Consider the following 13,795-nt stretch of genomic DNA (forward strand, 5'->3'; position numbering starts at 1 on the left):
CACAATCAATTATTTTATGTTTTATATTTGTAATTAATTTAGATCACTTTGTAGAATTGTTTTCAATCACACAAAAGAATCTTTTTCTGTTGATCATTACCAAAGTCAAATTAAATCCACTGTGATTCAATGTTGTAAAACAATAAAACATGAAAACTTTCAAGGTGGGGGGGGTTAATACCTTTTATAGGCACTGTATATATCAATGATCGGGATGGGGGAAATCAAGTGTAACATATCCAAGTTTATTAATGGTATCAAGTGTGGCTTATGAGGATGCAGAATAGATTCAGGAACATAGGCAGGATAATTCAGTGTGTACGGTAAATGGAAAATAATGCTAAAAAAACATGAGCTCATTGACTTTGTCGGAATAGAAAGGTAGACTATTTTCATAATATTGAAAAATTAAAACATGTTGACATCCAGAGGGAACAAAGTGTACTTATACATGAATCTCTCCAAGTTTGAATTCAATAATGAAGGTTCATCAAGTTAATTTCAAGGATTGATGTGGGGGTATTTTGAGGAGAAAATTAACTGAACATCATGAACCTTTGGAATTCTCTCCTCAGGCATGCATTGAACATTCTGACACTGGGTTTTAACACATAGGTTTTGAATATTAAAACAATCAATTGATATCAAGTTAGTCCAGCATTGAGGTAAGAGATCAGCTTCAGACTTTTGACACATTGTTGCACCAGTCACTTGTTTAGTTGAAGCTCAACTACTTTAATAAAGTAATTGTTGTTGATAACTCTACTTCAATTATTGTCTTTAAGAGTCCCCTGGCATTGTGTTCGTATCATGGTTGGAACGTTGCTACTTGAGAGTAGTGGGGAGAGATCCAGAATGAATGGAACTTCAGGTTCCAGGTACAGAAAATGTCAAATAGTGAAAACAGTAACTGAGATATGAGAGTACTCAGGTATTTAAGTTACATGCCAAATCCATGGATATCTTTCCAGAAGGTAAAGCTCTGAACTCCGTAGTGGGGTGGGGTACATAGAACATTGAATAGTGGTAGAATACGCTGTAATATCAATATAATTATTAATGGCAAGACTGGAAACAGAAAATTATTGCCCCCAAGTGAAGGAGGCTGAAGGCTGACTTTAGAAAGAAGGGTTCCCAACCTGGGGTCCAGGGACCCCTCGGTTAATGGTAGGGGTCCATGGCAGAAAAAACGTTGGGAACCTTTGTTATAGAGATTTATAAAATGAGGGGCATTGATAAGGTAGATAGTCACAATCTTTTTTCTCCAAATAGGACAGTTAGAGTTATATTATATAAGTGAAAGAGGAATGTTTCAAAGGAGAGCCGAGGGGCAAGTTATTCACACAGAGATTGTGAGTGAATGGAACAAGATACTAGAGAAGGTAGTAGAGGAAAGTAAAATTACAATGTTTAAAAGACTATTTGACAGATAAGTGAATTTGGAAAGGCTTAGAGAGATATGGGCCAAATATAGGCAAAAAGGAGTAGCACAACTATGTATCATGTTCTACATGGGTGAGCTGGGCTGAAGAGCCTGCTTCCATAGTGTAATACCTATGAATCATATTCCAGATAACCTGCACCTTCTTCAATTCCGTACATATTTATGAATATACACAGAAGAATTAGATTGTGTTGTGATTGGGAACTGAAGGCATAGAAACAAAAGTCCAGATTATTTATCAGCATAAGTCATCTTTATTCTCCATTTTTATCCTTGAATTAATTGTTTGATACAATATTCTGTAATTGTTAAGTCAAAGATGCTGAAAAAGCAATTCCACTGTTTGACAGATCAAATGCTCCCTCTCATCACATTGTGAATATAATCTGAATTACAACATCATGTTAAAACTTACTAATATTAAAGTGAAGGTGACCTCATTTGTTCAAGGGCTAAGAAAAAGCTGGAAATAAATTTCAAGTTGTGCAGCCACTTGGCATTCACAACCACTGAACTCCATCCGTGTATTTTTAATAATGTCTCAACTGCACTATTAAGTGTCTGTCCTGTACACAATCCAAGTTGTCAGTCATTATACAAATGATGCATTTTGTCACCCAGTAAAAAGAGCATTTGAAGATCAAGTCCTTAAACCTGACAGGAAGATGATGGTCCATTGAGTAGCAGTGATCCCCGAGTTCCTGGTTACTTTGAAGAAATAAATAGGCTACAGCAAACACCTTAAAGCATTGGATAAACACCACAATGCTACCTCTATAAAACCTTCAAATGCATTGGCAGGATGGGTGAACCAATTTCAGCGGTTTCTGTCAAGCATAAAACTTCTGATCATGCATCATCCACATGCCTGACATCAGCTACTCAGAACATGCACTCAACTCTGAATTCGGTCACAACGGTGAAAACGCTTCAAAGATATTCTTAGTGTTTACTTTAGACAGTAGTAATATCCTTGCTTATTCCTGAGAATGCTTGGCCAAAGGTGTCTCGAAATGTTGGAGAAGCATACAGGAAGACACCAAGCATTTTGTGTCTGTCCAGTAAGTCTGTGGGCAGGCAAATTGCCAATGGCAGAAGAAGCACATAGCAATCCAAACAACCCATTCACCCAAACCATCAACCTCCACCTGCCCCAGCCCGCTGTTCCTGCATTGACTCATTTGCCAGAAATGTAGAGGAAGCAAGTTATTCTTTATCCCAAGGGATTGCTAAAGGAAAAGGATTTTGGTACATTACTTAATAAATGCTATAAGCATTTTAACTGGCACCATGTAATTTGAAGGGTTAGTTTACTAGTTGGTCAAAAGCCGCTTCTGCTCTGCAGGTTGTCAACCGACCTGTTTGAAGGATGTAGCAGCTCTTTCCTATTGGTTGCTTTAGTGTGCCATGGCACTGCTGTCCAGTTTCAGGTGACTCAGTGGTACAAGAATAGCACATGCAAGAGACTGAATGGCTTTCCTTTGTCTCCAGGGTCTCATATTCACACTGATATCACGGTCAGTGCTGAAGAAACATTGGGAAAGTATGCTACAGATATAGGAAGGCCCATGCACACAATTAGCTAAGGTCTGTATGTTGAATGTTTAGTTTTGCAGTTGTGTAACTTGGGGAGACTTAATGGAGCACCTGTTGAGTTTGTAGTGGTACTGAATGTTTTACTGTTTTTCTGTAAATGATTAATGTGCTTATTCATAATCATTGTCTTGTCTCACTTACTAAACCTGTGAATCTGCTCCCTCGTAACAGATCAGATTTACTTTGCATTATTTTATATGATTGTTAACCAAATATAATTAAAACTGCATCAACTAACAAGATTATTTGTATGTGCAAATTATCCTGGAAATTACCTTTTAATGCATTAGCTAAAGTCAAATCTGTCATTGGTTGCTACCTCGTGATAACAGTTGAAATCAGATGTACACAAAAAATATTCTCATTGATTCTGGTTACTGGAATCACACTTAAGCATAACTTTTATTCCCACACCTTTCTTTGTTGTTTCAAAAGCTTTGACAGCTTCTTCCAAGAGAAAGCGATGTGTGACCACAGGCTTCACATCTATTGCCTTTGAAGCCAGCATGTCAATTGCCACAGGCCACCTGTCAACAAAAACAATGGAAAGGGAATAACATACAACTTTACTTAGCCATGTGGTGATTATTCCACCTTGAGCAATTTCCACCTTTTACACTTAAACTGTAGATTATTTTCACAATGAAATAACTGCAGTTATATAGTGCCTTTTCTGAAAGCAAGAGTCCTGATGTATTGCACATATTGGTTTAAGAAAATGGCAAAGAAAATAAATTTTAGGATGAGCAAAAATGGAGGAATCTAAGGTGGGGGCTTATATGGGAGGCAGGGTTTGAGGGTCAGCACAACATTGTGGGCCGAAGGGCCTGTTACTGTGCTGTACTATTCTATGTTCTATGAGTAGCTTATACTTTAGAACCAAAGAATGGCACTGGCCATTTAGCCCATCAAGTCTATATTGGCTCTATGTAGAGCAATCCTGACAGTTCCATTCTCCTTGGGGCCACAACAGACTGCAGATGCTGGAAATATGGGGCAACACACAAAGTATTGGAGGAACTTAGTGACTCAGGTAACATTTATGGAGCAAAAGTGGGCAGTCAACATCTTGGGCCGGGACAATCTGGACTGAGATTGAATGTAGAACAGTATGTGTCCTTCAGCTCACAATGTTGTGCCGACTAATGTAAACCAATTACACCATCAATCTCTTTCCTTTTACGTAACCCATAACCACTCATCTATCTTAAATCCATATGCCTATCTAACAGTCCCTTTAATATCCCTATTGGATCTGCCTCAACCACCATCCTCAGTGTTATGTTCTAGGCGCCTGCCACTCTCTGTGTGGAAAAATCTACTTCTGACATTTCTCACAAACTTTATTCCACTCACCTTAAATGGATGTCCTCTGGTATTGGCCATTGCCACCATGAGAAAAAAAGCACTGGTTGTCCAATCTATAAGTGCCCCTTATCAACTTATATACCACTAACAAACCACTTTTCATCCTTCTTTGCTTCAAAAAGAAAAGCTCTAGCTCACACAACCTATCCTCAAAAGACATGTTCTCTAATCCAGGCAACATCTGGTATTTTTTTGAAACATTGTTCGAGGGGTCTTGCTGCTAATTAAAATAATTCACAAGTTCAATTTTAAATTGGCTGAAATATATGATTTATTATTTCATACTTACGTGTTGCAATATCTGAAAACACCCCGAATATCAATTTCCCGAACTCCCACTTCGAAGATTGGTATGTTTGCTGAATGTTTGCCCACACCAACCAGAACAAAAACACCTCCAGACTTAGTTGCCTAAGAAAACATTTTTAAAAATGATAAATAACACAACTATATTCAGAATTTTAGTAGGTCATTAAAAATTTATTTATGCAATAACAGCCAAGATTTTCTCATGAGAGGAATTCTTATTCAACATCTCTATAACTTTGTTGCAAATTATATTTTATATTCATTAATTTCTTCCATTTGAGATAAATATTAAAAATTTATCCGACTGTTTTCTTGAATCAAAAGAATATTTTAGATTATGTGAGAAAGAGTACACAGTATAAATCAAAATTTTTAAAACAAAATGAAGCAGACTCAATTCTGGCTCTATTTACACTAGTGCTCCAGAATGTAAAAGTAGATTCAGTTACTTGTTTTATTTAGAAATGAGTAATTCTGTGTAGGCTTGGAAGACTGTAAACTGCTTTGGCCTAGTTATAAAACAATTACTTCTGATGTTAACTACTTTCTTAAAGCAATACAGCATTACCTGTAAATGAAGCAGTGCCAATCACATCTTCAGAATTAATAACCAGTATTAAAACAACCTTGAGCTATTGTCATTGGATTATTGCTATTTCCTACAATATGTCCTTAACATCTTTATAATCCAAATCATTGCCACCAGGAGAAGTGATTTCATAAACCTCAAATACTATTTTTATGTGAAGCACCAACTTAGTTGCATACTATACCAAATTAAAAGTAGTATTTTCTGCTCGACTCAGCCATGAACCCAGTGCAGAGCAAATGGGGAGAACCGAGGCAGAATCGATGAAGGTTGCAGTATAACGTTCAGTCCATGCATTGATGCCAAACTCCCACTCGTCACTCCAGCTTCTATCTTTGGCCTCGTACATTGTTCCAACAACCCCAATGCAACACCAAAGACACCAATTCATCTTTCGACTAGCTTCCTAAGAAGTAATTTCTTCAGAAGTAACTTGTAGCCAAACCTACACAATTTATTAAGCCTATGCAGATGTCCAGTTGTAGCCTTCTAGACTGAATCAATTAAAATGTAATCATTATTCTAGCATTTTCATTACAGATAGCCACCACTCCTTCCAATTGTTTTGCCAATCTCAGAAACTGATTTTCTGCTTCTTTGGGATTTTTACTTTATTCTACGAACATTTGCGTTGACATTTAAGCTCTCACATCATCATGTAATGTTAAACCTTTTCTTCTGCTTTCTCCTCCCCATTTGCTCAGTGCACCTTAAAGCCTATTTATGTTAATTTTTTACTATCTCTGTAGAAAGGTCATTGACACAAATCATTATTTCTGTTTCTCTGTCTGATATGCTGAGTATTTTGTCTTTTGTCTCAATACTGGATTGGTCCAGTGTTCACAAGAGCCTCAAGCTTTTGAGCAAAGCTTCAAAGTAGTAAAATCAGGTAACTGCAGTCATATCTCGAAACTACTGGTTTTATCAGTTGCTATGATTAGCAGCCACACTGTTCATATCACACATTATCATGTCATTTGGAGAACCATAGTCAAGCCTAGTACAATCCACATTTGTAAGTTTGCATGTTTATCAGCACGAATAGTTGTTTAGGAATCCAGTGAGAAGTGGCTGAAATTTCCTTTTTCAATGAGGCAAAACTAGTTGTAAAGTTCATGCCTGAACTCTAAGGAGGACAGCAACTTAGCACAGGATAGAACGGGCCTGCAACCTTCATGTCAACTGCTAAGCAAGCCAAATGTCTGTTTTACATGTACATTCATGTATTTATAACTGGCTCCTGATCAAATTAACTCAGTTGAGTTTCATTAAAATTGAAGTTAACAGAATGTAAAATTTCATTCTCAGTTATACTCACATAGATACCTGCTTGGATACATAACTCTGCCCCAGTGCACTCAATAGACGTGCCAGCCAGAGCTCCACCAAATGCATCTCTTACTTTTTGGCTCAGTTCCTTACTGCTCATGTTTTTCTCAACAGCAATAGTGAAAGTAGCTCCCATTTCCTTTGCCTTTTTCAACCGACTTTCTAATAGATCTGTAATAGAGCAGAATTTCTCATGTGCAGATTAGGGAAAGTCTTACATTGGCTGTATACCCTCAGCAGCCTCTTTATTAGGTACACCTGCCCATTAATGCAACTATCTAATCAACCAATCACAAAGCAGCAACTCGATGCATAGAAGTATGCAGACATGGTCAAGCCATTCAGTTGTTGTTTAGAGCAAACATCAGAATGGGGAAGAAATGTGATCTAAGTGACTTAGACCATGAAAGCAAGTTGTATGTTCCTTCCTGTGTGTGTGGGTTTCCTCTGGGTGCTCCAGTTACTTCCCACAATTCAAATACATACCAGTTAGTAGATTAATTGGTCATTGTAAATTGTTCAGTGATTAGGCTAGGGTTAAATTGGTGGGTGGGTTGCTGGGCAGCACAGCTCGAAGGACCAAAATGGCCTGTTGTGCACTGTATCTTGAAGTAAGTTAAAATAAAAAAAAAGTCAGACTGGTTTGAGTATGTCATAAATTGCTGATCTCTTGGGATTTTCATGCACAATAGTCTCTAGAGCCTGGTGCGAAAAACAAGAAAACATCCAGTGAGCAGCAGTTCTGTGGGTGAATGCCTTGTTAATGAGAGAGGTTGCAGAAGAATGGCCAGACTAGTTTAACCTAACAGGAAGACGACAATAACCATGTGTTACAACAGTGATGTGCAGAAGAGGATCCCTGAACGCACGTGTCAAATATTAAAGTGGATGGGCTGCAGTATAAGACCATAAGACATGGGAGCAGATTTAGGCCATACAGCCCATTGAGTCTGCTCTGCCATTTGATCATGGCTGATTCATTATCCCTCTCAACCCCATTCTCCTACCTTCTACTCATAACCTTTGACATCCTGACTAATCAAGCACATATCAACCTCTGCTTTAAATTCCTCTAGTAAGGTTCCCCACCATAGGAAACATCCTCTCCACATCACTTCTATCTAGGCCTTTCACAACATTTGAAAGGTTTCAATGATATTCTCCCCAGCCGCCACCCCCATTCTTCTAAATTCCAACAAGTACAAGCTCCTCATACATACACCATTCCATTCCTGCAATCATTCTCGTGAACCTCTTTTGGACCCTCTCCAATGCCAGCACAACTTTTCTTAGATAAGGTACCTAAAACTGCTCACAATACTCTGTGCGGTCTGACCAATGTCTTACAAAGCCTCAGCATTACATCCTTGTTCATATATTCTAGTTCTCTCGAAATGAATGTTAACATTGCATTTACATTCCTTATCACTGGCTCAACAGGCAAGTTAACCTTTAGGGGATCCTGCACGAGGAATCCGAAGTCCCTTTGCAATTCTGATTTTTGAAATTTCTCCCCATTTAGAAAAGTCTATGCTTTAATTCCTTCTACCAAAGTGCATGACCATACACTTCCCTACACTATATTCCATCTGCCACTTCTTTGCCCATTCTTCTATTTCATCCAAGACCTTCTGCAGACTTCCTGCTTCCTCAGCTCTATCTACCTCTCCATCTATCTTCATATCATCCGCAAACTTGGCCACAAGGTCAACAATTCCATCATCGAAGTTATTGACATAAAACGCCAAACGATGTGGTTCCAGCACTGACTCCTGTGGTACACCACTAGTCATGGGCAGTCAACCAGAAAAGGCCCCGTTTTATTCCCACTCTTTGCCTCCTGGCAGTCAGCCAATCTATGCTAGTATCTTTCCAGTAATACCACTGGCTCTCATCTTAAGCAGTCCCTGTTGTGTAATGAATGTCTCAGTATCATTTGAGTACTGTTGTAAATATATTTTATGATTAAGCATTCTTGTTTGTTTAAGATCAATAAAACATTACAAGTTACAGTATTTGTAAAAATAAGTGATTTGCATACATCATGAGGCTACCATATCATACTTATGTGCCTCGTTAAAGTAAAACCAAAGTAGACATGTTCATCTCCTTGTTTTGCATTATGACGACAAACCAAGTTATCAGACGATTGATGCTAATGGGAGAGATAAGGGAGACAATGGAGAAACGTTCAAAATGTTAATGAGAGAGGAGAGAGAGATAACGGAAAAGAAACACAATTCAGAATATTGACAGACCAGTTGCTTTGAACCTGAACTGTTAGAAGTTTGATGGACAGGCGATACCCCAGCAGGGGGATAAAAAGAACAGGTTCGCTAAGGCACGCGACACATCACGAGATATCGAGACCCTGGAACAGCAGTGTGCCCCCACAAGTTGGTGCGAGTTTGGAGGTCCAGTTCACAGGAACCGACCATAGACGCACAGGGTGCAAAGGTACGATTGGTGGAAACCTGGTGTGTGTGTCCGCCCTTGCCTAGTTGCCGGGTTCATCGCGGAAGAATGGTCGTATCCAGAATGGAGGGGTCACAGTCGGTGACCACAGCCGGATAGAAGACATAAAAGGGTCTGCCCGAAAGTGGATAGAAGACATAAAACGGTCCGCCCGAAAGCCAACTGCAAAGAACATCAAAGGTCTGCTTGAATCAAATTTGCATTCCCCCCCACCCCCTCCAACGGCACAACAGCGATTGCTGCGAACTGTACTAAGCTGAACTGAACTCTCCGTCACTTGAGACTGATCATTTTACCCCCAGACTGCGATAGAGCTTGGTTGATTCCTATTACCCTAGTTCTGTGTACATGTGTGTTTTATCATTGCTAACCTGTTGCATTTATATCCTTACGATTAGAGTACTGTGTTACTTATTTCTTTAATAAAACTTTATTAGTTTCCAGTAATCCAGACTCCACTTCTGCTGGTTTGGCAACCCAGTTACGGGGTACGTAACATAAGTGGGGATCTCGTCTGCGATTTTGAACGCCAAATTTGGGACCGGGTAAATTGATTGGGTTAAAATTCCCGAAAGAAAGAAAGGGCAAACAGCAGAAATGGAGATTGAGGAATTTCTAAAGGTGCCAACTTTGGAGGCATTAGAGGATGCCAGGAAATCAGAATTGGTGACTGCTGCCAAACAGTTGAATCTTTTTAAAGGGAAGTCGACAATGAGGAGAGCGGAGATGCACAGATCTATCATTGAGCATTATGTATCTAAATGTGTGTTTCCCCAAGGGGAGCTGGAGGTGGTATCTATGGGCAAACCTGATGGAGAAGCAGTACACCTGCAGATGGAAAAATTGAGACTCGAGCACGAGTTCCGGGTAAAACAGCTGGAACGAGAAGAAAGGGACAGGCAGTTAGAACAAGAAGAGAGAGAGAGAAGCAGAAGGACAGGGAATTTGAGCTGGAGAAGTTAAGGATGACACTAGTGTAGGGCTCCATGCCGAACCAAGGTGGAGGGTTCAGGGTGACCCAGGAGGTTAGGCTGGTTCCCCCATTTGAGGAGGACGATGTTGATCGGTACTTTCTACATTTTGAAAAAGTTGCTGCAAGTCAGGACTGGCCGAGGGATAAGTGGGCTGTTTTGCTTCAGAGCGTACTTAAAGGAAAAGCTCAGCAAGCTTACTCGGCATTGTCCGCAGAAGATGCCCAGAGGTATGATGTGGTGAAAGAGGCGATAGTCAGGATTTATGAGTTGGTCCCAGAGATGTACCAGCAGAGGTTCCGGAATGTGTGGAAGCAGTGGGGCCGCACATATTTGGAGTTTGCCCGTGAGATGCAGATGTATTGTGAGCGTTGGTGCGCCTCGAAAGGGGTCAGTGGGGATTATGACAGACTGCTACAGCTAATACGGATTAAGCAGTTTAAAAGTTGTGTCTCTGAAGGTATGAGGCCCTATCTAGATGAGAAAGAGGCAGAAACCTTAGCCGCAACTGCTAAGTTAGCGGATGAGTACGCGTTAACACACAAAGCGAAGTTTACCACGAGTAAAAGCTACCAGAAAGGTAGTCAAGAGGGCGGAAAGAGTCCGCCAGAAAAGCCAGAAAGTAAGCCGGGGACTAGTGAGAAGGATAAGGAAGACCGGGAGCAGTTTGGTAGGAAGTCTCCTGGGGTCGTATCCTATAATTGTGGGAAAGCCGGTCACTTTGCGTCCAGGTGCTTTGCCCCAAAGAAGGAGACGGGGAAAGGAAACACAATGATTCCAACTGGCTGTATTGAGCTGGCAAACAAACCGCTAGGGGAGAAGAGGTCTGATAAAGTTCAGGAAGGGCGCGAGAAGTTTATTTTGGCCGGATTGGTGTCGGTGAGGGAGGGGTTAACCCGGTTCCAGTACCGATCTGGAGAGACACTGGGGCTTGTCAGTCATTGATCTTAAAGAGTGTGTTAGACTTTAGTTCAGAGACCGAGACTGGGGAGGTCAGTGTGATAAAAGGCATTGGGAAAGGGACTGAAGCAGTACTTTTGCACCAGATACACCTAAAAAGCGACTTGGGTCTCCGGATCGGTCACGATAGGGGTGAGGCCCGAACTACCGATGGAAGACGTGGAGGTCTTACTCAGTAATGACCTCGCCGGCAGAGAGGTGTACCCAGCAGTAAGATTGACAAGCCAGCCTGCCAGCATTGAGGCCCCGCCCATGGACTCACAGGTTTATCCCATTTGTGCAGTGACTCGGCGCGTGTCCAGAAAGGCTGCCGAAGCGAATGTAGATTTAGCTGAGACGTTTTTGCCAGCCTTGTACCAGGAGGGGTTAGAAAGTGAGAAGAAGAAGCGTAGTGAAACGGAAGGAAGCGAGGGAGTTGAGGTAGACTTATCATTAGCAAGGAAGGAATTTATACAGGCACAGGAACGAGACGAGGAGCCAATGGTTTTGACAGAGACAGCTCTCTCCAAAGCAGAATTAAAAAGGGAGCCAGTGGGCTATTATGTGAAGGAGGGAGTACTAATGAGGAAGTGGAGACCAAGTACCGTGCCCACAGATGAGGAATGGGGGGTGGCGCACCAGGTGGTAGTGCCGAAAATTTATGGAGATGAGATTTTTAATCTGGCCCACAAGATACCCCTCGGTGGACATTTTGGGGTGAGGAAGACAGTCGATGGAATTATGAAAGAGTTTTACTGGCCGAACATGAGGGAGGATATTATTGAGTATTGTAGACATGAACCGACACAGCCTATTGATATGTTAACAGCTTGCCACGATAAGCGAGCAGACCTAGTCGGTGTTATCACGAAAATTAATGAGGCCAGGGTGCCACCTGATAAGGGGGAAACCCATTTTGAAAAGATAATTATGGTGCCGACCAGCTGGGGGAACTCTATTGTTTTGGCCAACTTTGCTGATAAGGTCTCTCCCTTAACCCCCGAACAGAGCGAGCCGCTGAAAAAGCTAATTAACCGGCACACAGACGTATGTCCGGATGTCCCGAGGCGATGCAAAGAGCCGGTACATGGTGTTGTTGTCACATCAGGTCAGCCTAGTAAGTATAGGATGATTAATTCAGTGATAAAAGGGCTAAAGAACGCAGAAGCGTATATTGACGATTTAGTGGTCTGGAGTGACACGTGGGAGGGGCACATTGTGGCAGTAGAGGAGCTGTTTAACCGGCTGTTTGAAGTCAGCCTGACAGTGTACCTCGCAAAAAGTGAATTCGGCCACGTGAAGGTCACTTATATGGGACTTGTGGTAGGACAGGGCAGCTGGCTCCGATGCAGGCTAAGGTGCGGGCTATCTCTGAAGTCCCCACCCCGACAGACAAGAGAGCCCTGAGAAGGTCCTTGGGGATGGTGGGGTACTATCGGAAGTTTTACAAAAACTTCGCGGATATTACCCTCCCTCTTACTAAGCTCTTGCCAAAGAATGCGAAGTTTGTGTGGGACGACCTTTGTTATATTTGTCCGGCACGGAACCCACTGATAATTTACACTGATCACAACCCATCAGTGTTTTTGGCCACTATGAAGGATAAAAACAAAAGGTTGCTAAGTTGGAGGAATGGACAATGTGATTGCTGACTGTCTGTCAAGGTGTTGAAAACTTAAAGTTCTCTGTATTAACCGAATAGCTGATGACCCTGTATGTTAGTGTGTATCTAATAATGTATTCATGCCCATAATTTTTACCCCGGTAAAAATCCTTTGAAGGGTAGGGGTGTGATGACAAACCAAGTTATCAGACGATTGATGCTAATGAGAGGGATAAGGGAGACAATGGAGTTCAAAATGTTAATGAGAGAGGAGAGAGAGATAACGGAAAAGAAACACAATTCAGATTATTGACAGACCGGTTGCTTTGAACCTGAACTGTTAGAAGTTTGATGGACAGGCGATACCCCAGCAGGGGGATAAAAAGAACAAGTTCGCTAAGGCATGGGACACACCACGAGATCACGAGACCCTGGAAGAGCGGTGTGCCCCCACAAGTTGGTGCGAGTTTGGAGGTCCGGTTCGCGGGAATCGACCATAGACGCACAGGGTGCAAAGGTACGATCGGTGGGAACCTGGTGTGTGTGTCCACTGGTTCACTGCGGAAGAACGGTCGTATCCAGAACGGAGGGGTCACAGTCAGTGACCACAGCGGGATAGAAGACATAAAAGGGTCTGCACGAAAGTGGATAGAAGATATAAAAGGGCCCGCCCAAAAGCCAACTGCGAAGAACATCAAAGCTCTGCTTGAATCAAATTTGCATTCCCCCCCGCCCCCTCCAACGGCACAACAGCGATTATTGCGAACTGTACTAAGCTGAACTGAACTCTGTGTCACTTGAGACTGATCATTTTACCCCTAGACTGCGATAGAGCTTGGTTGATTCCTATTACCCTAGTTCTGTGTACATGTGTGTTTTACCATTGCTAACCTGTTGCATTTATATCCTTACGATTAGAGTACTGTGTTACTTATTTCTTTAATAAAACTTTATTAGTTTCCAGTAATCCAGACCCCATTTCTGCTGGTTTGGCAACCCAGTTACGGGGTACGTAACATAAGTGGGGATCTCGTCCGCGATTTTGAACGCCAAATTTGGGACCGGGTAAATTGATTGGGTTAAAATTCCCGAAAGAAAGAAAGGGCAAACAGCAGAAATGGAGATTAAGGAATTTCTAAAGGCGCCAACCTTGGAGGCATTAGAGGATGCCA

At 41.6% G+C, this 13,795-nt stretch overlaps 1 protein-coding gene across 2 annotated transcripts in view; it reads right to left on the reverse strand.

Annotated features, from left to right (window-relative positions):
- Positions 1-1,675: 1,675 nt before the first annotated feature.
- Positions 1,676-13,795, reverse strand: part of LOC134358351 (sorbitol dehydrogenase-like) — a 58,094-nt gene continuing 45,974 nt past the window's right edge. For both annotated transcript variants that reach the window (XM_063070477.1, XM_063070476.1), the window contains exons 8-10: positions 6,625-6,806; positions 4,698-4,819; positions 1,676-3,567 (exon numbers count right to left, since the gene is read on the reverse strand). In XM_063070477.1, the coding sequence (XP_062926547.1) occupies positions 3,402-3,567; positions 4,698-4,819; positions 6,625-6,806 (470 nt within the window). In that variant the 3' untranslated portion in view covers positions 1,676-3,401. The remainder of the gene's footprint in view (positions 3,568-4,697; positions 4,820-6,624; positions 6,807-13,795) is intronic.

This window comes from Mobula hypostoma, chromosome 18, assembly GCF_963921235.1.
Source record: "Mobula hypostoma chromosome 18, sMobHyp1.1, whole genome shotgun sequence".
NCBI lineage: Eukaryota > Metazoa > Chordata > Chondrichthyes > Myliobatiformes > Myliobatidae > Mobula > Mobula hypostoma.